Raw genomic sequence first — 26,772 nt, 5'->3', positions numbered from 1 at the left:
CCCTACCAATCCCCTTCTGCATGATTTAAGCCCTCACTGCCCACTCAGGCCTTGGGTATCTGGATTCTGCTCCCTCAAAAGTCATCAGTGAGCTCACAGTCACCATATTTTGGACCACTTCTTAGGTTTTGTCCTCTTAAGCATCTCTCTGGTCCATGATGCCATTGAGCTCTGACTGCCCTCCTAAGCTCTAGGCACCACTGTGTACTGGGGATCTCCACCTGGATGTTTGACCAGCACCTCAAATCAACACACACAATACTGTACTCATTCCTCTTTCTCCTTCCATCCCACCTGCAACAATCTAGACTTCACTTCCAACCTCCTGTTTCTGTTCCTGGTTCTGCTACCAGCACTCTCTTTGATTCTCCTCTCACCCCCACATCCAACCAGTCTGCTTTGGATTTTCCCTCCACAGCCTCTCCAGCTCTTTCTTTCCATCCCCACAGCTACCACCCTAATTAAACCTTCATTATTTCTCTTTTGGGCTTTTTCTTTTCTTTTTTTTAAAAAGCCCCCTCAGCAGGAAATTTCTGGGGGTGATGGAATGCTCCATATCTTGATAGGGATGTGGGTTACATGGGTGTATGCCTGTCAAAACTTATCAAACTGTATAAGATCTGTGCATTGCGCTTTATGCAAATTATTCCTCAAATTCTTTAAAAAGGAAAAAAAAATCAAACACAAACAGAACTATATTTCCAGGTCTCCCTTAAATTTGTATAAGGCCACGTGACTAAGTTCTGGCCTATAAGACATAAACCAAAGTGTTTGAAATATTGTCCTGGACTTCCAGGGAGGCTGCTTAAAGGAAGTTAATTTAACTAAGCAGTGTGTCTCAGTGCCCCACCTCCTCCCCCCCCCCACCCCCGTCTCCTTCCCTTCCTTCTTTCTGCTGCCTGGAATACAGATGAGATGAATTACACTCTAGCAGCCATATTAGACCATGAGGCGACCATGAGGATGTAAGTAGGATAGTGAACAAAAAGCAGTCATCAGAGACTGATAACTGTAGAGCCACCATACCAGTCCCGATTGCCTACCACCAGACACCTTTTAACTGAGGTAGAAATGAACTTCTAGGGATTTCCCTGGCAGTCTAGTGGTTAAGACTCTGTGCTTCCACTGCAGGGGGCATGGGTTCGACCCCTGGTTGGGGAACTAAGATCCCACAGGCCGCGCAGTGTGGCAAAAAAATTAAAAAGAAATGAACTTCTATCTTGTTAAAACAAAAAACAACAAAAGAGTAATAAGCCCCTCAGCCTCAGCCTCTCCCTACTCTAGCCCATTCGGTTCACTGTTGCTATCTGTTCAGCTTCAGTCACGTTACCTACCTACCCACTAAAAAGCTTGCATGGCTCCACACTGCCCAGGGAATTAAATTCAGACTACCCGATATGCCAATTGAAAGCTTTCATCATCTGGTCTTAACCTGCCTTTCCAAACCTGGCTTTGATTCCATTAAAATGAAAGCCTTTTAAAGACAGGAACCTCGTATGTCTCGTTTCTATATTCTCATTGCCTAGTATGATGTCTGACACATTTGATGCTTGATAAATGTTTATAGATTGAATCAAATCCCCTTCATGCTCATGGCATCAGATGAACCTGCGTTGTGTGTTTTCATCTCTGCGTGCAGTTCATGCTCTTCCTTCACCTGTCAAGCTCCTTCCAGGCCAAGCTTGAAGAGATCACCTCCGCTGTTAAGTCCTGATCCCCTTAGCTAGAAGCGACTTCTCTTATTTCGGAACTTCAGGCACACTTGGGGACTTTAATGTATTTTCCCTTGTGTTGTGGTTATTTGTGTATTCCCGCTCCTCCCTCCCCCTCTCCTCTAAACAGCGAGCTCACTGATGGCGAGGACAAGATATCTGGAGTCCCTTAGGTGCTAGCTGCACAATACCCTCCATATAACAGATTCCAGACAAATATGTTTTATTTTGAGTAAATATTATATACTATGCAGTACTGAGAAACCATTAAAAAGGAAAACCTAACTATACTAATATAGAAAACCTCTAAGACAAACATATATACCTTAAAGTTTAAAAAAAAAAAAGGTAGAATAATAGATGTGATGAGCCCCTTTATATTTTAAGCCCTCCCCAAATGTGTGTATAGACACATATATTTAGAAAAGGAACTAGAGGATGCACACCAAACAGCCGAGGGTGGTAACCTTTGCGGACAGTGAGCAGAGGGGAACAAGTCCTACATGCTGCTCTGAACACTTCGGTATTGTTTGGATCTTTTGCAATAAAAATTATTTTGGTTACAAAGATAAATTCAGAAATTAAAATACTGCATGAATGAACATGAGACACAGCAATCCAAGGCGATGTGTGGGAGGTGTTCAGGGAGTTGTGCTAGCGGAGCTAAAGGAGCCAGGCCAGGAGAAAAACGTCCTTGTGACTAGAGGCCATGGCAGCTTTGCATACCTTAAAGGAAAGTATGTTTCTAAAAAGGGTATAAAGGCAGAGGGCCAGATATTTGGGGAAAATGAACCGACCAGTTTGGCTGAAGTAAGGGATTTAGCCAGAAGACCAGACAGAGGTAATTGGAGAGAGAAGGGAGAGCTGGTTGTGGAGAGCCTTGAATGGCAGTGGGAACCCACTGAAAGTTTCTGAGCAAAGGGTGACCACGCACACTGCACTGAGGCATCGGCTGACTGGAATGGTGCCACCGAGGCGGACGGCTACTGTCTTGTCCAGCTCTGAGGCTTTGTTTGGTAGGTAATCTGAATGGGAAGGGGTGAGAGAGGATGGTAGCAGAAAAGGGCAAAACTAAGACAACGTCACCCACAGAGGGCAGCAAAGCCCTCTTGGACCCGGAAGGGACCATGGAGGAAGGAGCTTTCTCCTTGGATCAAGTTAGGAGGAACCTGAAGGACAGAGAAAAGTGAGATGGTCCTGGGAAAGGCAGGGGAGCAGGCCCAAACCGGACTCAAGGCACAAGTTAATCAGAGGGCCACTCCTGGAGAGGTTTCCACCTTCAAAGGTGTCTGTCAGCAAGTAGGAGAAACTACCACAGACCCCTGGCTTCCAAGACTCATGGGGCACCCATCATGTCCAGTCTGGTCAAGGGCAATGAGGTCGGTTCATTCATCAAGGCTGAGTGACTGTCACGCACCGGATAGTAGGCAAGGCGCTGCTTTTTAAATGGTTTAATATGTTTGACGGATTGTTAATAAAGAAAAAGCGTGTGAGTCAGCATATACAAATCTGGGTTCGAAATCGAATGGCATGTTTTCAGGAGCGTGCCTATACCCTGGCTGACTAGATGTTTTCTTTTCAGGTATGGTTAATAAGCACTCGTAACCAGGAATGAAGCATGACCTCCCTCGCCCACCCTGCCCTTTGGCTGTTCTAGCCAGGGATGTCTCATCCCATCAATGCAAGATCTGGCATAGGCCAGAACAGATTCTCCATCTCCTATTTATTACCTAAAGGCAGTATTCCTATATTCAGAATTCAGAAAAAAGCCAGCATCCAAATCCCTGTGATTCGCTGCCCCAAGCTAAGCCCTCCAACCCTTACAAGGCCTTGTACTCTGTCTTAGGACAGCTCTCAACGCTTGCGGGAGGAAGCGCCAGGTGGCCAAGTTCATTCTCAAACCTCCCGCCTGGCCCAGACTCACTGTCCAGACCTCCTCAGAGACAGCTCTCAATGCACCTGGTTTGGAGGGTCGGGGCAGGAAGGGTGCATGGGCAGAACTGGTCAGCTCTGGGAACAGAGAGCCAGAGTTCTGGCTTGCGAGGCACCCTCTCTACTCCACCGCATCCAGCTCAGAAGCCAGCTTTGCTCCGAAGCTCGAGAGCGCCCAGATACTGTCTTCTGCAGCTCATGGCCATAGTGACACAAACAAGGAGACACTTACCTTCAAGGCTTGATGGTGAAGAGTCCTGGCCCAGGTTCCTCACTTCCAGACCTCCAACCACTGCCTTCAGCAGCGTTGTGCCCTTTACCACACTCAAGGCTCAGATTTCCTCAGGCCTAACTCTTTCTTCCCTTTGCTCAGGAACTCAGGGTCATCCTTACCCATCCCAGTAATCAGGGCCAGGAAACCTAATTTGAATGAAAAACCTGCAGAGGAAAAAAGGCACCTGGATCCTATGACTCCCCAGTGACCAGCCTGATACTCTAACCTCCGGTTACCAGGCTAGAAAGTAGAAAACTGGACTTTGACCCTTCTACCTCCACACCCTTCTGAACTGGGAAAGAGACTATTCTCGGTAGTATAACTGCCTACAAAGACGCCACTCCCTGCTGCAAGCAGCAAGGGGATATACCCCCTACACACTTACTCCCCGACTCTCACTACCCCACGTGGTACTCTACGCTTATCCCAAGGATTCCAGAGTATCTCAGAAATAGATTCCCTGGTCTCTCCCTCAGTACTGTGGTTTGACTCCATTCTTAGCACATGTCTGGAAACACAGGAGGTACAAAATAAATACCTGTCGGTTTTCTGCTTTGAAACTGGAAATGATGCAGTGACTCCCCGAAGCCTTCAGACCTTATACCTCTAGTCTGAAAAAGTCATACATACTCACACTCATTCTCCCTGTCACTGCCTCCATCCCACCTGGACCAATCCAAGTACTTCCAATGGCTTTCTCCAGACTCATTTTAGAAGCTCCCTTGCCCAGATTATCCTGAAGTGGATCCTAGGCCCAGATCCGCCGCCAAGCCATGAATGAAGAGCTATTCGTGTTTCTGGGAAGACAAGGTCGCTGTTTGTCCTAAGAGCTGGATGCTAAACATTTACCTTCCAGGTTAAGTCTCCCTTTCATCTCCCCATGTCCCCCCCAACCCCAAAAGATGGAAGGTTTAAGCAAAAGCCACAAGAGAGCTCCCTCCACCTCCTTCCTGGCATCCTAGACCGCCTACTGAGGGACAGAGGGACTAGGTCATCCTCTTCCCCAAGTTGTCAGGGGTCAAAAGACCCCCACTGGCCTGCCATCCAGCTAAAGTCCTCTCCATTATCATGATCTTATGCGAGGTTGTAGCTCTGGAAGTTATCTATTTATTAGTATACAAATAACGTGCTTGGGAAAGTGCTCCTGACTTATCGGTCACCTCAGTCACCAAGCAGGACTTCTGAGGAGCCTAGAAGCAGAAAAGCACCATCTGGTTTTGAGCGGTAAGTGGGCAGTGTTCAAAGCTGAAGAGGTTAATAAAGTGATGTCTGGTTGGAGCAGTTTAAGGGTTTCATAAGGGCAGAAGCACTGGTCCTTGAGGGTGATGACTTATTTTAATAGCAAGAGAGGGGCTGAAAAGGAGAATTACCAGGGGAGGCAGCAGGGAGGTAACTGAATACAAATGATATACTTCACACTGGTACTTGGGGTTCTCAGACCTATTCTATGCCTGTCCCTTTCCCATATCTTCAGGTTGGGAAGACCTCCGTCCTCAAAGCTTAAGAAAGTGGTAAGACTCGGGAAGGCCTGCCGGGCTCATCCAGACCTCACCCCACCCCCACCCCAAGAAAGGGTAGCACCACCCCTTTCTTTGCCTGAGTAATAGCAGGAGAGGAACACAGTAGTGGTGGGAGTGGGATGGGAGGATAGAGGCTTGTCTTTTGCCTCGAAACATTATCTCTGGATGAGGCTTGGCTTCCTGACAACGCGGAACCACACACCTAAAGCAGAGGTGACGCAGGGCCATCCGCTGTAAGGAGGATCAAGTTCATTACACTACCCAGACCTCTACCCTTCACGCTTACTGACTGCCAAAATCCAGAACTAGATGGGTGAACAGACTCCAGTCTATGGATGAGGGGACCCTGTTCCAACTAGAAGCACCTGATGTGCAGGCCTGGGGAGATCTGAGAGTGAAGGCAGTGTGGGGCACTCCAAATTCAGGGCCCTCTAGCTAATGAAGTCCCTAATGTCTACTAAAAGGTGATAAGTATGGCTAGACTCAGGGTTAAACCCTTTACAACCAGAAAGGCAAAGTCACGAAGCCCTCATACTCTGGGGCCCAATTCATTTTAAGTTCCCTTTTGGGGTATGACGGGAAATAGTAAGCAGTGTGGAGATGAACCTAAGTCCCTCTATAACCTCACTCTCCCCAGTCAAGGGTACGCTTTACCCCGCTGCTGAGAGAAAGAGCGGTCTGGAGAGCGGGACCAGAAGCAGAAGTACCCTCACCATTAAACACTGTCCCATGGCTGCTGCACATCAAGGATGAAGGTCTGCTCCAGAGCTGCATAAAACAAGTTTAATTTCCAACCAGGGTCACAGTCATCGCGTATCCCACATTTTGAGCAAGGAGAGAGAAGGTGAGTTATTAAACATATACAGTCTACATTCCAGACGAGGAAAAAAGAAGAGAAAAACCAGTTCAGAACTGCAGTTACCACTGTAACACCACAAACTTTTAGGGGGGAAATTTAGGGGAAATCCCCAGGGAGAAGAAAGGCTGGAACAAAGGAAAGCAAAAAATTAAACCTACCGGAGGAGAGTGGGGGAGGGAGTGGGCAGAAATGGAATGAAACACCCAATCCCCAAAGAGCTTTTAGGTGAATGGGAATGCAGAAAGGGCCACCCCTGCCAAAGGCCTAGCAGCCTGGGATACTACCAAGATCACTTACTGCCCTCTGCTGGACAGATTCCCAAGCAGCACTTACATAACCTCTAAGGCTGCTTCCTAACACCCTCAGCCCCACTAGTCCCTGAAGCCCCCCAAACCAAGGTGGAGGTGGGTCTAAAATGAGAAAAACCCATTTGGGACTGGCATCTACCTAGGCAGGGTCAGAGAGGGCGTGAGGCAGGAGAAGAGGCAAAGTCCTCACCAACCACAAAGGTACAGAGTGAAGAATCCTAAGTAGGAAAGAACCAAGGAAAGGGGAGACAAATAGGCAACAGCAGTGACTAAGTTGAGAAGGCAAAGGAAAGCGTTCAGGGAGGGAGAGGCAACAGGGGCAGGAGCAAAAAAAATCTGACAAAATAGAGACAGAGGCAAAGAAAAAGTGTGGAGGGAAGCATCTGTGGGGTCAGGGGAATGAGCACATGTTAAAATGAGACAGGAGCTCCAGCACCCCCCTCCCCCCCACCAAACACACATACACACGCATACACACATACAAGGCCTAGAGAGCAAGAGACCTGCATACACCCACTGCACCTTGGGTAAGTAACACATCACTAAGGAGCCGGCACTGAGGGAGACACCCCTGGAACCTCTCTTTCACAGTTCAGTCTGGGGTGGGGTGGGGGGTATTGATCCTCCTGCTGTAGACAAAGGGGACAGGAAGCCTAGTCCCATGGGGTGGGGCTTGGGACAGCCCTTCTGGGAAGGGGTCCCCCAGCCACGCTGTGGAGGCCCTGGGCCCTGACGTTAGCAGAAAGGTTACGGGCGGCTGTCTTGGAGCTCAGGGCGCAGCCAGCACACACACGAGCCCACAGAAAAGCCACGGCTTCACAGAAACCGCAGAAGTCAGGACCCAGGCCAGGATCTCAGGGACAAGCGCCTCCTGTAGACAGAGACATAGTAGCAGCAGCTTCTGAACAACTACATAATAATGAAGGAAGGACTCTGAAGACCGCCGCATCCCACCAGCACCAACAACCACTTCAGAGTCCTATTCCCTCCATTCCAACGCCCAGACCCATTTATGGGAGGTGGGTGAAGAGGGCAGGAAAAAGCTGTTGGGATGGAGAGGGGGGACAGCAGGATGGTCTGAGGGTCTGGAAACAAAGTTTTCACCCTTCAGCACATCCTGGACTAGAGAGAACTGGAGAACAGGGGGACTGATACTGAGGTCTGCTATGTCACCCCCACTCCCCGCTCCTCATTAAACCAGCCAGCCAGCTCTGGTCAGACCAGCACAACTACCAGGGTGAGGAAGCTTCTGACAAAGGACAGATGAACCACCCAGCCCCAAGATCAGAAGATGGGGGGATAGGAAGGCAGGAATAGGACTGATCTGTGTATCACCTTCTCCTAATAAAAGAGGATGAAGATGGAAAACCTGAGCCCCTCTCCCCAGTGCCCTGGGTCCCAAATACACCCCATGGTCTTGCTACCTATCCCCACCTCCCACCTAAAGCTCCTGAGGAACAGATTTAAGGATGAGGGGGAGGATCAGCTGAACACTCTGAGCTGGTAAGAGTGAGTGGGTTCCTCTCTCCTTCCCACTAAAAGGCAGGGCAGAATGGCATCTCCTTGGGAACAGTCATCTAGAGATAAATGCCACCCCCCTGCCCTAAGCGGGGTGGAGAGGGATAATGGAAGATGGTGGCAGAAAGTCCATCATCTGTCCTACCATCCAGGAAAACACCTACCTGCAGAGGAGAGGAACCAGTGCAGGGCTGGGGCAGCCTTCCCTCCCCCTCCTTCCCTTTATCTCACCAACATGGGAGGGGAAGATGATAGGCGAGAGTGGGCAGTGTCCTGGCTCCAAGCCCTGAGCTGCACTCCACCCTCCACCCGCTCCTTGGCCCCCATTATATATCTCTCTATACAGGTATATACACGCGCACACATGCACGCACACAGAGAGGCCTGTGCAGTTTCCACGTAGAACAGGGGGAGAGCGGCAAAGGAAAGGAAGACGGGGAGCAGGAGAAGGGCCTATGGGGAGAGAGAAGGGACTCAGATGCCAAGAGCACACCAACCGGAGCCAAACGAAGCCAGCTGGAGAGAATACCCCATCCCACCTCCCAACCCCAGAGCCTGGGGAGGGGGGCACCCCATGAAACCATAACAACCTTGTTTTTGTTTTAAATCCGGTAAATTGGAATGATTCATCATTACGACAGCAACTGGGGACTGGTCATGGAGGGGGGAGGGGAGGGAAGGGGAGGCAGGGCTCCTGTTGGGCATGCGGACATGATACCCAGGGCCCTGGCCACACTGGCAACAGGAAGGAAGGGCAGGGCTGGGGCAGGGAGACAGCAGGGGCGGGTGGGGCAGTCGGACAGGGCTGGTGTCTGGCTCTCACTTCTTGTTTTTGAGCTGATTGGCCAGCCAGTCCAGGCCTTCGTACAGCCCGTCCCCGCTGGTGGCACAGGTGGCCTGAATGTACCAGTTGCGGTGACGCAGGGAATGCAGGCCCAACTTGTCTGTGATCTCAGCAGCGTTCATAGCATTAGGCAAATCCTGGAGCACAAGGGAGACACACAAAAAGGAGCTTCAGGATCTTTCAAAGGCTTCTAGAGCGACCATCTACCACAGACTTGTAGACTAGCACCCTCTCCTCCTCCTTCAGTGTAGGAACCCAGAGCAAGATCCTGAAGAACTACTTTGGGTTTAATCATCCTAGAACTCCGGATCCAAGGTACTAAAGATCATTCCACTGAGGAGGTGGAAGCCGAATACGGGTTGGCAGGGAAGTGGAGATGTGATTCAGACTGGGCGCACAATCAGGTCTGTCTGACCGTAAGAGTGAGGGCAGTTCCACCCAGGTAGACAATAGGGAAGATAAAAGAGGGACAGGAGGTGAAGGATCTACCACACCAGTCCCTCTGGACAGAAATGTTGCTAATTAAAGCTGGGATGGGATGGGGTGGGGACAAGATGAAGAGCATAAAGAAGCCAACTAATCATATTTCCCACACTTTCAAAATTGAGAGCACAGTCATGGGGCTTCCCACACAATGGGCCCCAAGACCCCATGATTTCCACGGCCAGGCTGCCCTCTCTCAAACCCAGGGGTAGGGAGATGTCACACCTGCTTGTTTGCAAAGACAAGGAGCACAGCATCCCGGAGCTCATCCTCTGCCAGCATCCTCATCAGCTCCTCCCGGGCCTCATTTACTCGCTCCCGATCATTGCTGTCGACCACAAATATCAACCCTAGGGAGGCAGAACATGGGCTGCACAGAGACGACAGATCAACTCCCCTCCCCCACCGCCAAAAGATAACACCCTCCTTATACCCTCCAAATATCTGCTCCCTTTTCTCCTCGTCTCTCACCCCTAGGAACTGCAGCAGGGCAAAAGTTGGTTACTGATAACCAAGAACAATACCCATACTCTCTGCTCCCACCCAACCAACCCATGCCAGTCCATGGGCAATTCACATGCCCTACCTTGGGTGTTCTGGAAGTAGTGTCTCCAGAGAGGCCGAATCTTGTCCTGGCCACCCACATCCCAAACTGTGAAGCTGATGTTCTTGTACTCCACTGTCTCCACGTTGAACCCTTTGGCAAAAACAGACAATGGTCACTTGGCCTGAAACACCAGGCCTGCAAACGATGCCCCAGTGGGTTGTTTGTTTCCCCCGGCCGTGGCCATGTCCTAGCAAGGGAAAGAAAGCTAAGGCTTCCTCAGACCTGGTGTTCCTTGACTTAGTAGTGTAAAGGCCAAAAAGAGAGCCTACAAGAAGTGGAAGAGGACGAAGAGGGCCAGTCAGGAAGTTCACAATCACCTGGGTGAGACGACCTTCCCCATTCATTCTCTCAGTTTTTGACTCTCCCTCCTGCAAAAGAAATGACTCAGCCCCACTCCTGTACCTTGGCCACCAGAGTCTGCCTCAGCTAAGAAGTGGGGCCTGTGAGGCAGAGTGAAGAACAAGAAGTGAGCTATAGTCCTGGAGCCCCAAATACAGAACCAGCTGCTGCTGCTGATCTGGAGCCGCCTTTACAAGGCAAATGTTCTCTCTCCTGCAGACAGGTCTTAACCGGGATCAGGGCCACCAAGGATCTAAACTGAAGCAATTCCAGGCCTCTGGCAGGAACATCAAAGCCCTTCACCTGCTTTTCAAACAACAGAGAACAAACCAGCTCAGTGCCTGAGGGCCACTGTCAGGTGTCAGGCTGAAGTTCCCGCATTAGAGAGGGTCAGGGTAGATAGGCAAACAGCAGCCCCAGCGCCTGCTAGTAAGCTAAATAACCATTCTTCCCTGAACCCCACAAACTGCAAGGACTTGCCTGGTGGCCAGATGGGGGATCTAGGAATAGGGCCCCTGTCTGGCTCAGCGGTTGGCACGAAAGCCTACATCCAAGCCGTGCCCTTACCAATGGTGGGGATGGTGGTGACGATCTCGCCCAGTTTCAGCTTGTACAGGATGGTGGTCTTTCCTGCGGCATCCAGGCCCACCATCAGGATGCGCATCTCCTTCTTCCCAATCAGGCTCTTGAGAAGGTTTCCAAAGATATTACCCATGATCACAGCAGCCGCTTTCTGAGGACAGCAGGGCGCAGTGAGGGCAGTGGCAGTCTGGTTTTGGCTTGGTCCTTGGTATGGAGGACTTGATCCTAGGCCAAGAAATGCAAGCAAACTTATTACCACCATCTGCTTGTCAGGATTTCACATTAATGGCACTGGCTAAAGTCATGGCTGGAGTTCTTTCATGACAGACTGAGAGCCTGAGGGTACTACAGAAAATCAAGGCCCACTCAGACACATCCTGAGCCTTTGGGAGCAGAGATAAAGCAGTGAACATTCAGGACCCCTGTTTCTGCCAGTAATCTACCCGTGTGACTTTGGATGAGTTATTTCACCTGTCCTTATCTGCACCTGTAAATGGAGGGGGTTGAACTAGATGATTTCTAAAGTCCCTTCAGTCCTGAAATTCTACTCTACTCTATACCCCAAGGCATTGGGAGACCATTAATGCCTCTGCCTCCCCCAACCTTACCCTGAGACTTCTGGAAAGGGTGGGAGAGGAGGGAGTGGAATGAGGAGTGGCTCCTTGTGACTCCTAAGGAGGTTCAGGCTTGCCAGGTTCCCAAGGTTTATGCTCTCAGCTCTAATCAAGACACTCTGCTTCTTCCCTTCCTATATTTCTACACCTTCCTTCTACACACCAAAATTAATGAGGAAGAAATAAGAAAGCAGCACTCCTAAGAGAGGCTGATCTTTTCCACTCTGTGAAATGCCAGCTGCTAACGTCATGCCCTGTTCATACAACAGTGCACTGAGAGCCGGGAGATGGGGTAGCGAGAGGCTGCCCCTCATTCCTCAGCCACACAGGTCCTAGGCTCGCCGTGGCCCGTCCCAGGACAGCTGCTCCACATGGCCACCTGCAATGAGGCAGTCAGCTCATCCTCTGCCTCTGCTCTAACCCCCTTCAGTCTATTCTCCACAGAGCAGCCAGACTGATTTTAAAGCCAAAACCAGGTCATGTGGATCCTCTATTCAAAACCCTCTCTCGGCTTCATAGCTCCTCTTCAGTAAAACCCAAAGCCATACCATGGCCTATAAAGTCCGGCACGATCTGCATTCCCGTTTCTCTCATCAGATCTCCTACTCTCCCCTGTGTACACTCCACTTCAGTTCCCCAGTACTTTCCTGCCTCAAAGCTTCTGTCCTTGCTGTTCACTCTGCCTGGAACGCTCCTCTCCCAGACAGCCTTCAGGGAGCACTCCCTCACTTCCTTCGGGCATCTGTTCGACCGTCACTTTATCAAAGAGGCCTTCCATAACCGCCTATAACACACACACACCACTCTCTACACCATTTATCCCACTTTATTTCTCTTCACAGCATTTGTCACCATCTGACACGTTACGTATTTGTTTCCTGCTGTACTGTTTTTCTCCTCCTACTGTAATGTCAGCTCCTTATCTATTTTGTTCCCTGCTGTGTTCCGAACCTACCTTGACTAGTACCTTGGCACACAGTAGCTGAATAACTGAACTAACTCCCAGGTCTCTACTGACCTGACTAGCAGTTCACTCAGGTTAGACATTTCTGCCTGCTACATAATAGGGAAAGATGAAGGGAGCAGTTGGAACACTACAAAAATACAAAATGCCTATCTGCCCACCCCATCCACTGCCCCCGACAGACAGAATCAGGGTCATTCATTCCCTCTCTTCCTCCCTCCCTTCTCTATGGCTCAGGACAGCCACAGAAATGAATCTTTGAAACAACAATGAAACGGGGGTTCAGAGTCACCCGTGCCAGCCAGTTCTCTGGGCCCGCGGGAGACATGCATCAGCGGGCAGCTTATTCGGCAACCACCATAAACCAGTGGCCGGCATTCTCTACAGAGTCTAGGAACCAGAGATAAACACACGCACACCCCAAACCCAGTAGGCGAAAGAACAGGTTAAGACAGAGTGCACCCAAACCCAAGAATGTGAAAGGTGGATGGGGAGGAATCCTATTTACAAGCTAAAGCATGGCGGGGTTTGGTGGGAGTTTAGTTGTTTTTTCAAAAACAATTTCAGGTTTTTTTGTTTGTTTCCTACTCTCCTCAGTTTGCAGCGAATTCCAGACCAGTACAAAGGAGCCAGATCAACAGCTCCTGGAGACCAAAGTACTGCTTTGTCCAAAAAACAGAAACAATGAGTGCTTATGGAGTGTTTCATCTTCAAAGACCTCCCCAGACATCCACTAATGAGCCAGGTGTGGTGCTCCGGGTAGGTTCAGCAGATGAGCCCCGCCCCTGACCCAGAGCGCTCACACCCCAGGCGGAGGGCCTGGCTCAACTCTGGACTCAACTTCAGTCAAGTCACCCACTAGCCATCCTCCCTGCTCATCCTGCCTCAACCACCCAGGCAGACAGATTCCCGAGGATTCCTGAGGCAGGAGGGGACACGTGCCCAGCTAATAAGATCAGATCCCGCCAACCTTGGTAATCTGTGGTAGACAGACTTCTGGTTCTGCTGCCATCACTTCCAGAAATTTAGACCTTCCCCAAGTCTTCCTAGTTTTTATCTTGTCTCCAGTTCAGGTGTCATTTCCTTCAGCTCCAGATGATACTCTGCTTTAAAGCTTAAGTAACAGGCTTTGGCCCAGATTCTGAACTGAATTTATACCATACATTTATCTTGCTTTCCTTCATGACTGGAACTGTTGCTGGCTAAATGATTACCAACTGTGAGTCAAGCAGTGGCTGAAAGATATCCCTTGCCCCAGAACATGCATACACTGTCCTTTGGTTTGCTCCTTTGCTAAGCTCTCATGCTAAAGTCTTGGTTCAAAATCTGATCCCAGTGTTACACTTATTTCTATTTTCTGGCATGCTTCATAAAGCACCCTGAATTATCTGAACCACTCAAGTGGCACTACGTTATGCAGTTTTTTCTTCTTTTATAAGTCTGTATATTTACCGTCTCCCCAAGTTAACTGTGTACTCACCATGGGCAAGGACTATGCCTTTTATTTATTTGGGATCTTTCCTTGCTCCCAGTGCCAAGCCCACCGTAGGAGTTCAATCAAGCACACTGGCTAATTTTAGCCTCATCTGAGGAGGTCCTTATATCATTTCTTCTGTCCTAACAGTTATCTCCGTGTAATGCACAGATGGTTGCTTAGCTTTCCTGTCAATTCTTGGCCATTTTCCACATATACTGACCGCAAGACTGGTTTGGGAAAGCCATGAAAGGATCAGAAGACTAAAATTGGTAAAATTTTCTCTTGTCATTTAATACTCAGTGGGGCTGATAGATAACTAACAAAATATTCAAGTAGTTACCATGTGTCCCCCATGACAGCCCAAAGCCTTGAAATTAATGGACATTACAACTCTTCTTTAATATAATCAGGAGCTTGACTCAGATGAACATTCCAAAGGGGGTGCTGGCTTTCTTGTCTTGTCTTTCCCTGTCCCTGCCTGTTTCCAGATAGCATACTGCCCCTACCATCAGGATGGTGGCCACTTTCAGCTTTGTGCCATGAATACAAATCTACAGCTATCTAGCCAATTCTCACTTTCACCATAATGCATTCCTACAGAAAGCTCTGGGAAGCAGATGGCAAACAAACAAAACCTGGATTGTATCCCTATGTACTGTACTGCCTATAGTCATTCTCTTTTGCCACAGATGGCACTCCTGTGTCAAGAGGGCAAAATACCAGAGTTCTATGGGCTGGTAGAAACAGGAAGCAGTTAAAACTAAAGGTGAGTGGCTCAAGATGAAAAATGGAATATAGTAATATCTCTATTAACAAAGAGTATGTCTCCACATTCTATTTTACAGTTACAAACTTTGTTATCTCCTCCGTGTGTGCGACACTGCAGGAGTTCAACCAAGCACATTGGCCGATTTAAGCCTCACCTGAGGACGTCCTCACTGACAATCACTCACTGCCCCCAATCCCTCTCTCCCACCCTCCAGGAGGGGCAGGCCATTGCTGTCACTGTTCAGTTATCTGGACTCGAGGCATGCCTGCTCCACCCTCCAGGGGATTCTGAGAGTCCCAGCTCAGTCTGCCACACACACTGCCCACTCCTGATGCAGGCACGTGTCCTGAGACACCCCGAGGGGACTCCTGATCCAGCACCTCCTCTTCAGGCTGCATGGGCCCAGGGAAAGGACGACCAGAGCCTCCCAAATCCTGTGCTGTCCAGGCAGGGCACACTAAACTGCAGGGCGCAGCTTGATTCCCAAACAATCTTCCAATTGAGATATCACGAATACAATCTCTATTAGATGCTATTTTTGGCACAGCCAATGGAGCAGACCAAAAAATTTAAGAAAACCAAAGCAGGGTCTGCCTGTATTTAGTTTCCTTAGTGCAGCTGGCTTGTGACCTCAGTAAACTTTCCAAATTTTTGCCTCAAGAACTCCCAGATTAGTACCTCAGTGAATCCTATTAGGCTCCAAGACTTCCCAAAGCCAGGAAACAGCTTCTGATGCCAGCTTCCATCCATTCATTAAACGTTTATTGAGAATAATGAACCAGGGATTAACAGAGGAAGACAGTTTCTGCCTTCATGAAACTCAGTCAATGGGAGAGAAGGACTAGGAAACAGAGGATTACTGTGGGAAGATAAGAGTGGGATAAGCACATAGTTCTACCGGGACAGAAAGCTGGAGCAGTCACTCAAGACTGGAGGATAAAGGACGATTCCCAGACATGATTCTCAGGTCACACCTGAGCTGACTCTTAAAGGAAGAATAGGAAATAATCAGACACTAAGGAATAGGGAAGGTGGGAGAGGGAACAGAGTGTGCACAGGCACAAAGACCTGAGTTAGAGAGGGCGTTTATTAGCCAAATCCAGGTGCAACTGGGAGGTCGTTTACGTGGATGCAGCATGGTGAGTAAAAGGAAGGATGAGGCTGGAGAGAGAAGCAGGAGCTAAATCATGAAGGGCCTTAAAGGTCATACTGGGTAACATGATCAGATACGTGCTTTAGAGACCATCCTGGGCTTCCCTGGTGGCGCAGTGGTTAAGAATCTGCCTGCCAATGCGGGGGGCACGGGTTCAAGCCCTGGCCTGGGAATATCCCACATGCCACGGAGCAACTAAGCCCGTGTGCCACAACTACTGAGCCTGTGCTCTAGAGCCCGTGAGCCACAACTACTGAAGCCCGCGCACCTAGAGCCCGTGCTCCACAACAAGAGAAGCCACTGCAACGAGAAGCCCACGCACCACAATGAAGAGTAGCCCCCACTCGCCACAACCAGAGAAAGCCCGCGCACAGCAACGAAGACCCAATGCAGCCAAAATTTAAAAATAAATAAATAAATAAAGATCATTCTGGGGCTTCCCTGGTGGCTCAGTGGTTAAGAATCTGCCTGCCAATGCAGGGGACAAGAGCCCTGGTCCAGGAAGATCCCACATGCCACGGAGCAACTAACCCCGTGCGCCACAACTACCGAGCCTGAGTTATAGAGCCTGCGAGCCACAACTACTGAGCCCGCGAGCCAAAACTACTGAAGCCCACACGGCTAGAGCCCGTGCTCCGCAACAAGAGAAGCCACTGTAATAAGAAGCCGGCACACTGCAACGAAGAGGAGCCCCCCTTCGCCGCAACTAGAGAAAGCCCGCGCGCAGCAACAAAGACCCAACTCAGCCATAAATAAATAAATAAATAAAAGACCATTCTGACAGCAGTTTAGGGAATAAGTTAAAAGGGGGAAAGACTGGAAGCATAGAGACCACTTGGGAGGTACAGTAATACAGATAAGAAAAGTTCTGAAACAGAGGGGTGGCAATAGAGAGGACAGGACAGATTTGAAACAACAAAATAGTAAAATCCACAGGATTTAATGACTAATTAAATGTAGGAAGGAAGAGAAGAAGACTCAAAGATGATTCCCAGGTTTCTGGCCTGTGTGATTCAGTAGCAATTCTTTAGGCAGAAAACGTAAGAGGAACAGATCTGAGAGCGAAGATGTTTGTTCTTAGATTAATGTGAATTTTGAGGTGCTAAGGTATGAAGCTCAGGAGAAAAGTCTGGTCTGGGTATATGGAATCATCTGCATAGATAGTAACTGAAGCCCCAAGAGGAACCAAGACGATCCAGTAGGGCAACAGTTACTGGCTGCCTACCAACAGCCACCTTCCCCTTCTTTCTTCTAACAGAACCCCTACTTTGTTCAGATGTTGGCAGGGAGTGGGTATGAACTACCCCTCGCCAGCCCTAGCGTATGAAAACTGATCAGCTGAAGGGACGTGGGCATTCCATTTCTCTTGCCAGTGACTGAGTCACGAATGTTTAGGCACTACTTCTGGGCAATAAAGATGTAAGGAAAGTCTGCTGGGAGTATCTGGGAAAGTTTTCCTCAATCTTAAAAAAGAACATATTGCAAAGCTCTCTCGTCCAGCCTTTGGATGTTAATGTAGAAGTGTGAGATGCTGGAGTATCTTGGGTACATGAAGGGACAGACATAAGAACACTAGGATATCAGAGCAGAAAAACTGAGAAAACTTGGGTCCTTAATAACACTGTCAAGTTGCTGGATTAAAAAAATAAATTAAAAGTTATGTGGCAGCCTGGAAGGGAGGGGAGTTCGGAGAATGGATACATGTATATGCATGGCTGAGTCACTTTGCTGTGCACCCGAAACACAGCAACGATTAACACTGAAATGAACGATTAACCTGCAGTGATTAACATTGTTAATTGGCTATACTCCGATATAAAATAAAAAGTTAAAAAAAAAAGTGTTCTACCCCTGGACTACTTCTGTGTGTGGCAGAATATACATAACATAAAATTTACCATTTTAACCATTTTTAAGTGTACAGTTCAGTGGCATTAAGCACACTCACAGTATTGTACAACCATCACCACCATGCATCTCCAGAACTTTTTCATCTTCCCAAACTGAAACTCTGTACCTATTAGACAATAACCCCCCTCTCCAGCCCCTGGAAACAACCACTCTACTTTCTGTTTCTGAATTTGACTATTCTAGGTATCTCATAAATGTGGAATCAAACAATATTTGTCCTTTTGTGTCTGGCTTATGTCACCTAGACTTGTTGCTACATGTTTAATAAATCCTTTGATTGTCTGAGCCACAGGTGTGTTTTCTATCTTTTGCAACTGATACATCTTAACTGATATATCTAGGGAGAGTGTGTACAGTGAGACAGGAGAAAAGGCCAAAGTCAGAAACCTAGGGCACATCAACATTTAAAGCAGTGGGCAAAAAAGAAGGCCAGGAAAGAGAGTAGGAAGCAACCAAAACGGTAGAAAGGAAATCAAGAGAGTGAGACATCAGAGTCACCAATGAGGAAAGAACATTTTAAAAAAAAAAAAAAAAAGGAGTGTCAAAGGCTGTAGAAAGGTCAAATTAAGATAAGGCCTGAAAAATACCTACTGAACTTAACTACTAGGCAATCAGTGATGACCCTGTTATAAATTAGAACATATCTAACTAAAATTAGCCTCCATTTAACTCAACTAGCAGCATTTAGGCTCAAGCCAGAATCCTACGCCAGTTTCCCTTCCAGTCTGAGTGGAAGACTCCAGTACAGGACGACCTGAAGGAGGCCACAACACCAAGTGAAGAAGGATTCTAAATTGCCCTGATAAAGACCCAAACACCGAGAAAGGGTATGGCTTTTCCTACGGACAACCCTCAGCAAATGAGTCAGAGCAGAGCATTAAGTCTGTTTCAGAATACATGACTTCGCTAGATAAAACAGTGAGCGGATAAAAACTAGACTCATTTGTTTCCTTGGAACATTCTGTGGCACTACCCTCTCACCAAAGCTTTCAGCTTGCCCTATTCTTAGAATCTGACCAGTTTACAACTGCACCATCTCCTGATATTTGATGGCTGCTCCAATGCCCACATCGATAGCTTTGGATATCCAGAACACTGTACTTTCCTAATTACAAAAATCACTTAAATTCCATGAGTAATCAGCCTAAAGCCCTAGTAAATCTTTGCCCCAATCTGGTCCCACTATGCAGGTCAAGATGGAATTGCCAATCTTAAAATTTGTATGGAGACACAAAAGACCCCGAATAGCCAAAGCAGTCTTGAGGAAAAAAAACAGAGCTGGAGGAATCAGACTCCCTGACTTCAGACTATGCTACAAAGCTACAGTAATCAAGACAATATGATACTGGCACAAAAACAGAAATATAGATCAATAGAACAAGATAGAAAGCCCAGAGATAAACCCACACACCTATGGTCAGCTAATCTATGACAAAGGAGGCAAGGATATACAATGGAGAAAAGACAGTCTCTTCAATAAGTGGTGCTGGGAAAACTGGACAGCTACATGTAAAAGAATGAAATTAGAACATTCTCTAACACCATACACAAAATTAAACTCAAAATGGATTAGAGACCTAAATGTAAGACCAGACACTATAAAACTCTTAGAGAAAAACATAGGAAGAACATTCTTTGACATAAACCACAGCAAGATCTTTTTTGATCCACCTCCTAGAGTAATGGAAATAAAAACAAAAATAAACAAGTGGGACCTAATGAAACTTCAAAGCTTTTGCACACCAAAGGAAACCATAAACAAGATGAAAAGACAACCCTCAGAATGGGAGAAAATATTTGCAAAAGAATAAATAGACAAAGGGTTAATCTCCAAAATATATAAACAGCTCATGCAGCTCAATATTAAAAAAACAAATAACCCAATTCAAAAATGGGCAGAAGGCCTAAATAGACATTTCTCCAAAGAAGACATACAGATGGCCAAGAAGCACATGAAAAGCTACTCAACATCACTAAGTATTAGAGAAATGCCAATCAAAACTACAATGAGGTATCACCTCACACCAGTTAGAATGGGCATCATCAGAAAATCTACAAACAACAAATGCTGGAGAGGGTGCGGAGAAAAGGGAACCCTCTTGCACTGCTGGTGGGGATGTACATTGATACAGCCACTATGGAGAACAGTATGGAGGTTCCTTAAAAAACTAAAACTGGGGGCTTCCCTGGTGGCGCAGTGGTTGAGAGTCCGCCTGCCAATGCAGGGGACACGGGTTCGTGCCCCGGTCTGGGAGGATCCCACATGCCGCGGAGCGGCTGGGCCCGTGAGCCATGGCCGCTGAGCCTGCGCGTCCGGAGCCTATGCTCCGCAACGGGAGAGGCCACAACAGTGAGAGGCCCACGTACCGCAAAAAAAAAAAAAAAAAAAAAACTAAAACTGGAATTACCATATGACCCAGCAATCCCACTACTGGGCATATACCCAGAGAAAACCATAATTCAAAAAGACACATGCACGCCAATGTTCACTGCAGCACTATTTACAATAGCCAGGTCATGGAAGCAACCTAAATGCCCATCAACAGACGAATGGATAAAGAAGATGGAATATTACTCAGCCATAAAAAGGACTTAAATTGGGTCATTTGTTGAGACGTGGATGGATCTAGAGACTGTCATACAGAGTGAAGTAAGTCAGAAAGAGAAAAACAAATATCGTATATTAACGCATATATGTGGAACCTAGAAAAATGGTACAGATGAATCGGTGTGCAGGGCAGAAACTGAGACACAGATGTAGAGAACAAATGTATGGACACCAAGGGGGGAAAGCGGCGGGGGGGGCAGGGGTGGTGGTGGTGTGATGAATTGGGCGATTGGGACTGACATGTATACACTGATGGGTATAAAATGGATGACTAATAAGAACCTGCTGTATAAAAAAATAAATAAAATTAAAATTTAAATAAAAAGACGGAATTGCCAGTGCACAGATGAAAACAGGAGGCAATGATTTGGACAAAGCCACCCATCATAGAGCAGCCTAAGGATACAGAAGACAGGGAATCACCTGCCTTGAGCGATAAGAGCCATCTGTGATCCCCTAGTACCTCAAACACACTTCTACTCTTATTCACCTTTGCGTGTTTTGCTTCCCAGAGCCGGAACTTCCCAAATAATGTGCCTTTAATGCAATACAGGTCAGCTGGAGATACTGGTCCCGTCAATACTGGACAGCTAGGCAGGGCTTAGGGTGGCTAGAGCCCATGGGCCAGTCATCTCAGGTTGCAAGCAGCTATGCCTATTTCACTATTACCATTTTCTCTGTATGCCATGGTGGGAAAACGTTTGGGAAGTATTTCACTAGACTCTCAGTCCCTTGCCAGCAGGGACCATGCCTTACTCATGTTCCCAGCACCCAGCTCCATGACTGATCTGTAGCTAGTGACTGATATGCTTGTTGCTGAACACGGTTCTACTGATGATGGCAAACGTCTGTGAGGTTGAGGAAGACATCTCCAATCCTTTTTCCTGTATCTGACAAACTGGAGAAGTGGCTTCCATGTTCTCAGAACCCTAGGGTTCCCTGGATGGGATTCAGAGCCTGCCTGGGGGAAAGGGAGAACTATATGAGAGGCTCTAATTATGCCCCGCCACTTTCCACCACTACCACAGCAGCACCACTGTTATGCATTTTACGTATCAGACTTCAAATAAGATTTTATATAAGGTAAAGTTCAATTGCTTTTTTTAAAAAAAGTGGAGGATAGGGGACAGAACCACTCCAATACAGAGCAAATGTTCTTCTGCATCCTAAATCATGTTGAAATTTAAACATTTATACTTGACACTCTTGTGTTTAAGCTCATAAAGGACAGGTTATGGGAATACCCTGGAGGTCCAGTGGTTGGGACTCCGTGCTTTCACAGCCGAGGGCCTGGGTTCAATCCCTGGTTGTCAGGGAACTAAGATCTGCTACACCCAGGCATTTCACCTTTCTTCAGGAATATGGTGCTAATGGTGGATCCCTGAAATCTTGAGCCATTTCCCTTCTGGTCCATATGGTGCAGCAGATCCTTTGCAGAAGTCCATGACAAATCTCTAACACCTTCATAGACTCCCTACCTCAGTCAGTTCTTTCCTAGACTACAATACAAAGCCTTCAAACATTTGTAGAACTTTCTCCAAAGGCTCCCCATGTCCTTTCATTATCAAAAAGCTTTATTAGCATTCTACCTATATTTGCAATAGATGTTGGAAAAGGTACAGTACACAGAATTACAGATATCGCAACTCTGGATCTTAATACAGTACATTCTGAAACAAAGGCAGACATTTAAAGGAGATATGACTAAGTGAAAAGAGTGGCCCAGGAAATGGAGGATGCTGAAATGCTACCTGAAATCTAAAATAATGGGAGCCAGGAAACTAAATGCCCAACCTAGGACAATCAGGGTGCTCTTTTATGGAAGAGTCAGCCATTACCTCAGAGTCACACTGAACACTATTTTTGAGCCCCCATATCCTCACCCTACATCCAAGTTGATATTTCAGGGCCCCTGCCTTGCTCCAGCTTCACCTCCCACTCAGGCAACAGGAGCTGCCTCTGTGAGGCTGATGCTGAAAAAAAGATTTCATTGCTCGTAAGCCTACGACCAGCACAAAAAGTCATGGTAACAATCATCCCTCTACACAGGCGCTTCAGGTGGCAAGCTGTTCTTTTGTAAACCTCCTCTTTAAGGCAGCCCTGAGTGCTCATGTTATTATTTCTATGATGATGGTGATTAATAATAGCAGCTAACATTTACTTGAGGCTTACTATGTGTACTTTGTATAATACTAAGTGCTTTCTTTACATGTATTATCTCATTTAATTCTCATGCCGACACTATGCATAGGTACTATCATTATCATACTCTTTACAGATGAGGAAAATGAAGCTAAAAGAGGACAAATAATTCCACCAAAATCACACAACTAGTTATTAGCAGAGGCAGGATCTGAACTCAATTTTGTCTGATTCCAAGGTCCACACTCTTAATTACCATACCATTTTGCCTCTAAATTCACCTGCAACAAAAATGGTGAAGGGGGGCTTCCCTGGTGGTGCAGTGGTTGAGAGTCAGCCTGCCGATGCAGGGGACACGGGTTCGTGCCCCGGTCCGGGAAGATCCCACATGCCGCAGAGCGGCTGGGCCCGTGAGCCATGGCCGCTGAGCCTGCGCATCCGGAGCCTGTGCTCCTCAACGGGAGAGGCCACAACAGTGAGAGGCCCGCGTACCGCAAAAAAAAAAAAAAAAAAAAAGGTAAAGGGAACTATGCGTACACCTGAAACTAAAACAATACTGTAAATCAACCATACCCCAATTTAAAAAAAAAAAATGGTGAGGAGAGCCAAATACAGTGACATGTTTTGAGTCTCAAGCCTCTTGACATCCACTTCTAAAGGTATTCCACAGAAAGCAGATTCCATCTGTAAGCAGATTCCACAATTTCCCTCAGTTATTGATTCAACTTTAACAAACCTGGTTTTAAAGAACTTCCTCCTTTTGACCAACAAATCCCACCCACTGTCCTCTGAGTCCATTTTCTCTATTATGACTCCAGTGGAAGAGACTAGCAGAGGTAAACACACTTTATGACCCTTTGTGCACTTAAGACTTCACTTCCACTCTTTTAGCCTGCTGTCTGCTCTCCTTTACACTTGCATTCGGTTTAATAATAGCAGCTACCATTCACTGGCACCAATTCTATGCCAGACACCACATACATACACTGGCTCCCTTCTCCGTAATTACCAGGATCCCAATCTGCAGACAACACTCTGAAGGACTTAGGTCTAATGGAGAGACCCCTTTGCCCACAATGGGGAAGCAGGAGATCTGGTATTTCTGATAAATAATGACTCTGTGTTCTAATATTTTTCTTTTGGGGGTCTTACTTTCATTATCCATGACTGTTTTTTGCCTCTTAGGGAGGTGGAGAGACCAAGACAAGACTTCTTAATTACAAAGGCTAAGGACCTTTACACTCTCACTCAGCTATCTTCAGGCACTCTCCTTGACAGCCAAGCCCTCTCCTCCTCTTTCCTTAAACTGTGGTCAGAAAACCTGAGCTCATTCACATCCTGTATTCATCATGAGTGCCTACTGTGTGCACAGATAGTGTGGGAGATACAAGATGAGATCCAATTCCTGAACTCAAAAAGCTTCTTCTCTTTGGAAAAGCAAGACATACACATAAAAATTTTGACTACGCAAGGTAATAACTATGCTGGGAGGCAGGAGGCATGTGTATATGGGATACAGGAGGACCCTTCCCAGCTGAATTCCACGGTCAATGATCCATTCTGTGAAAAGGTGAGTCAGCTTCTTTCTTAGAATGAGCTTTTCTAGACGTGTTATTCAAACTCGAGTCTAAGGTACAATGACCAATTCACTGACCCATTCCAGTCATAGCAAGTGGAGACCCCCCAACAACAAGCTCAAGACAAAATGGCAGCAAAGACTTGTCAACACCTGATTAGGGACACGGAAGGAAGTATGCAGAGACTAGATTCTGCCCTGTTGCACCGACCCAAGCAATCAGACTCCTTGCAGCAGATCTCCTACCAAATAAAACTTTCATGCCATAGACCAGGGGTGACCCAATCCAACCGCGGCAGAGACAGGTTTTAAGTTACATTTCTCCCTCACCCGATGACCTCACTACTTCTTCTCACTCCTGACCACATACCACACTCCTCCTGGCCTGGCCAGAGAGAGACCAGCAGTAATACAACCCAGAAAGAAGGCAACTCCCCCAAAAGAGGAGCTACCACTTTGCTAATCAAGTGGCCCGTTTTCAACAGGGAATTCCACACACCCCCGCCCCCTTCCCGCAGACATTGGTATAAGCAATGGCTCCATTTTCTGTTCCGGGAATCCTGGTACTTCCTAAAGAAAGAAAGCGGATTGGAAGACAGAAACTCTGAGCCAGTGACAAGATGCTCCCTCCTCCTGTGAGACCGCCCCCGCTTCGCCTGGGGGAGGAAGGCACCACCTCTCTTCTCCAAGCAAGATCAGATCCCCCTCCCCCTCCTCCTGCCTCCTCTCCTCTTGCTCCCCACCTGCTGCCCTCTTCCCGACGTGCGGTCCCCAAGACCCGAAAGCTCAGCATCCACCAGAATAGTGCCCCTGGAGTGCCCCACTAGCCTGTGTTCCCCGTTAATCCCTAAACCCCCTAAACACCCCTGCGCCACGATGTGGGGAGGGGGTGTCACCATAGCAAGGCTTCTCTCTGGTCTATTACTAAGGTGGAGGGGGAGAAGGAGTAGGAAAAAGCGACATTCCCTAGCCCTTTAATAGGAAAAAGATACAAAACAGCCATCACCGCCCCCGCGTCACCTCACCTTGGACTGTTTTCCTCCCCCTCAACCCCAACCCTTCAAAAGCCCACCTCCTGCAGGCGAGGGGAACCTAACTGCAGCCCAGGTCGCCCCCTTGTGCGAGGCGGAGGACAAATTCATGTGCGCCCTCCACCCCCACCCCAGTTCCGTGTCCTTCAAATGCGGGGGCAGGCGTGTGGCTGGCCCGGCGCCCCCTCTCCAAGCTCTCTGGTGGGAAGGACCACACCGGCCCATGCCAAGCAGTACCGGGCGGGCGAGCGAGCAAGCGGGGGTGGGGGTGGGGGTCTATCTTCTCAGCTCCCACCCCGAGTCTCTCCTCTACCGGGACCCGCCTTCCCTCCTCCCCAGCCCCTCACCTGTTCCTGCTCCCAGCTCCGCCGCTGCGGCCGCCGCCTCCGCCCCCGCAGGTTCCGCTCGGCTCTCGCTCCACTCTCTCCGGCTCCCTCCGCCGATTTCAGCGCGGCTGCTCCCCTGGCCCCGCTCCCAGCTCCCTCCTTCCTTCCCTCCACCTAGCACCGGAAACCGCGAAGGCTACAGGAGCTGTACGGCGTACCCTCACCCCAGACCAGGATACTTCCCACCTCCCCGATCGCGCGAGAACTGCGCGGCGGCGAGCGGCAGTTCTCGCGAGATCCATCACCATGGCAGCTGCTGCAGCAGAGGCAGCGGGCGCCTAAGTGGAAGACCTGGCGGAGGCCGATGTGGGGGCTGGAAACTGCGGGCGGCGGAGGCGGGAGCTAGGAAATGGGGGTGAGACAGTGGGGACAGAGGTGAGAATCCCAAGCCTCAGAGCCATGTCTGTTATTTAAGGACTGGGCCGCATAGTGGGCACACTGGAGACTGGGACTCCTTGGGCAAAGTCAGGAAGGAGCAGAGTATGAGTGAACAGCCCTTGCTTTGGACCTTAGCTCTCATCTTCATTTTTTTTTAACCTTTTTTATATATACATTTATTTATTTATTTTTGGCTGCGTTGGGTCTTCGTTGCTGTGCGCGGGCTTTCTCTAGTTGCGGCAAACGGGAGCTACTGTTAGTCGTTGCGGTGCACAGTCTTCTCATTGCGGTGGCTTCTCTTGTTGCGGAGCACGGGCTCTAGGCGCGCGGGCTTCAGTAGTTGTGGCTCGCCAGCCCTAGAGCGCAGGCTCAGTAGTTGTGGCGCACGGGCTTAGTTGTTCCGCGGCATGTGGGATCTTCCCGCGCCAGGGCTTGAACCCGTGTCCCCTGCATTGGCAGGCGGATTCTTAACCATTGCACCACCAGGGAAGTCCTCAGCTTCATTTCTTAATCAGGGCTACGTGCACCTCCCTGAGAGCCCTCACTGCACCAGCGTTTCTACTCACTACTAAGACTAGGTTGCTTGGAGGTGAGAATCAAGAGATCCTTTCCATAGGGAAGAGGGAGAGTGATGAATTTAAGAGACAAGGAAACAGCTGGACACTGGGCCAGTTAGGAAGTTGGAACTTGAAAGACAAACGGTTGAAGATCAGTATTCAGAGGTATGGTTTGAGGAAGTACACCTAGATGAGTATGAATTTTAGGATTACAAGGAAAGTGAGGGA

General features: G+C 48.2%; 1 protein-coding gene across 1 annotated transcript; it reads right to left on the bottom strand.

Moving 5' to 3' along the window:
• Positions 1-6,199: 6,199 nt before the first annotated feature.
• On the bottom strand, positions 6,200-25,791 carry ARF3 (ADP ribosylation factor 3). The gene is made up of 5 exons (XM_032646078.1): positions 25,571-25,791; positions 10,964-11,203; positions 10,037-10,147; positions 9,676-9,800; positions 6,200-9,104 (listed from the first exon to the last, which is right to left on the bottom strand). The coding sequence occupies exons 2-5, from the start codon at positions 11,109-11,111 to the stop codon at positions 8,943-8,945; spliced, it is 546 nt and encodes a 181-aa protein (XP_032501969.1). The 5' UTR covers positions 11,112-11,203; positions 25,571-25,791; the 3' UTR covers positions 6,200-8,942.
• Positions 25,792-26,772: the final 981 nt, after the last annotated feature.

This window comes from Phocoena sinus, chromosome 10, assembly GCF_008692025.1.
Source record: "Phocoena sinus isolate mPhoSin1 chromosome 10, mPhoSin1.pri, whole genome shotgun sequence".
Classification (NCBI taxonomy): domain Eukaryota; kingdom Metazoa; phylum Chordata; class Mammalia; order Artiodactyla; family Phocoenidae; genus Phocoena; species Phocoena sinus.
Note: the sequence above shows the minus strand (reverse complement) of the source record. Positions and strands in the feature narration are given on the sequence as shown.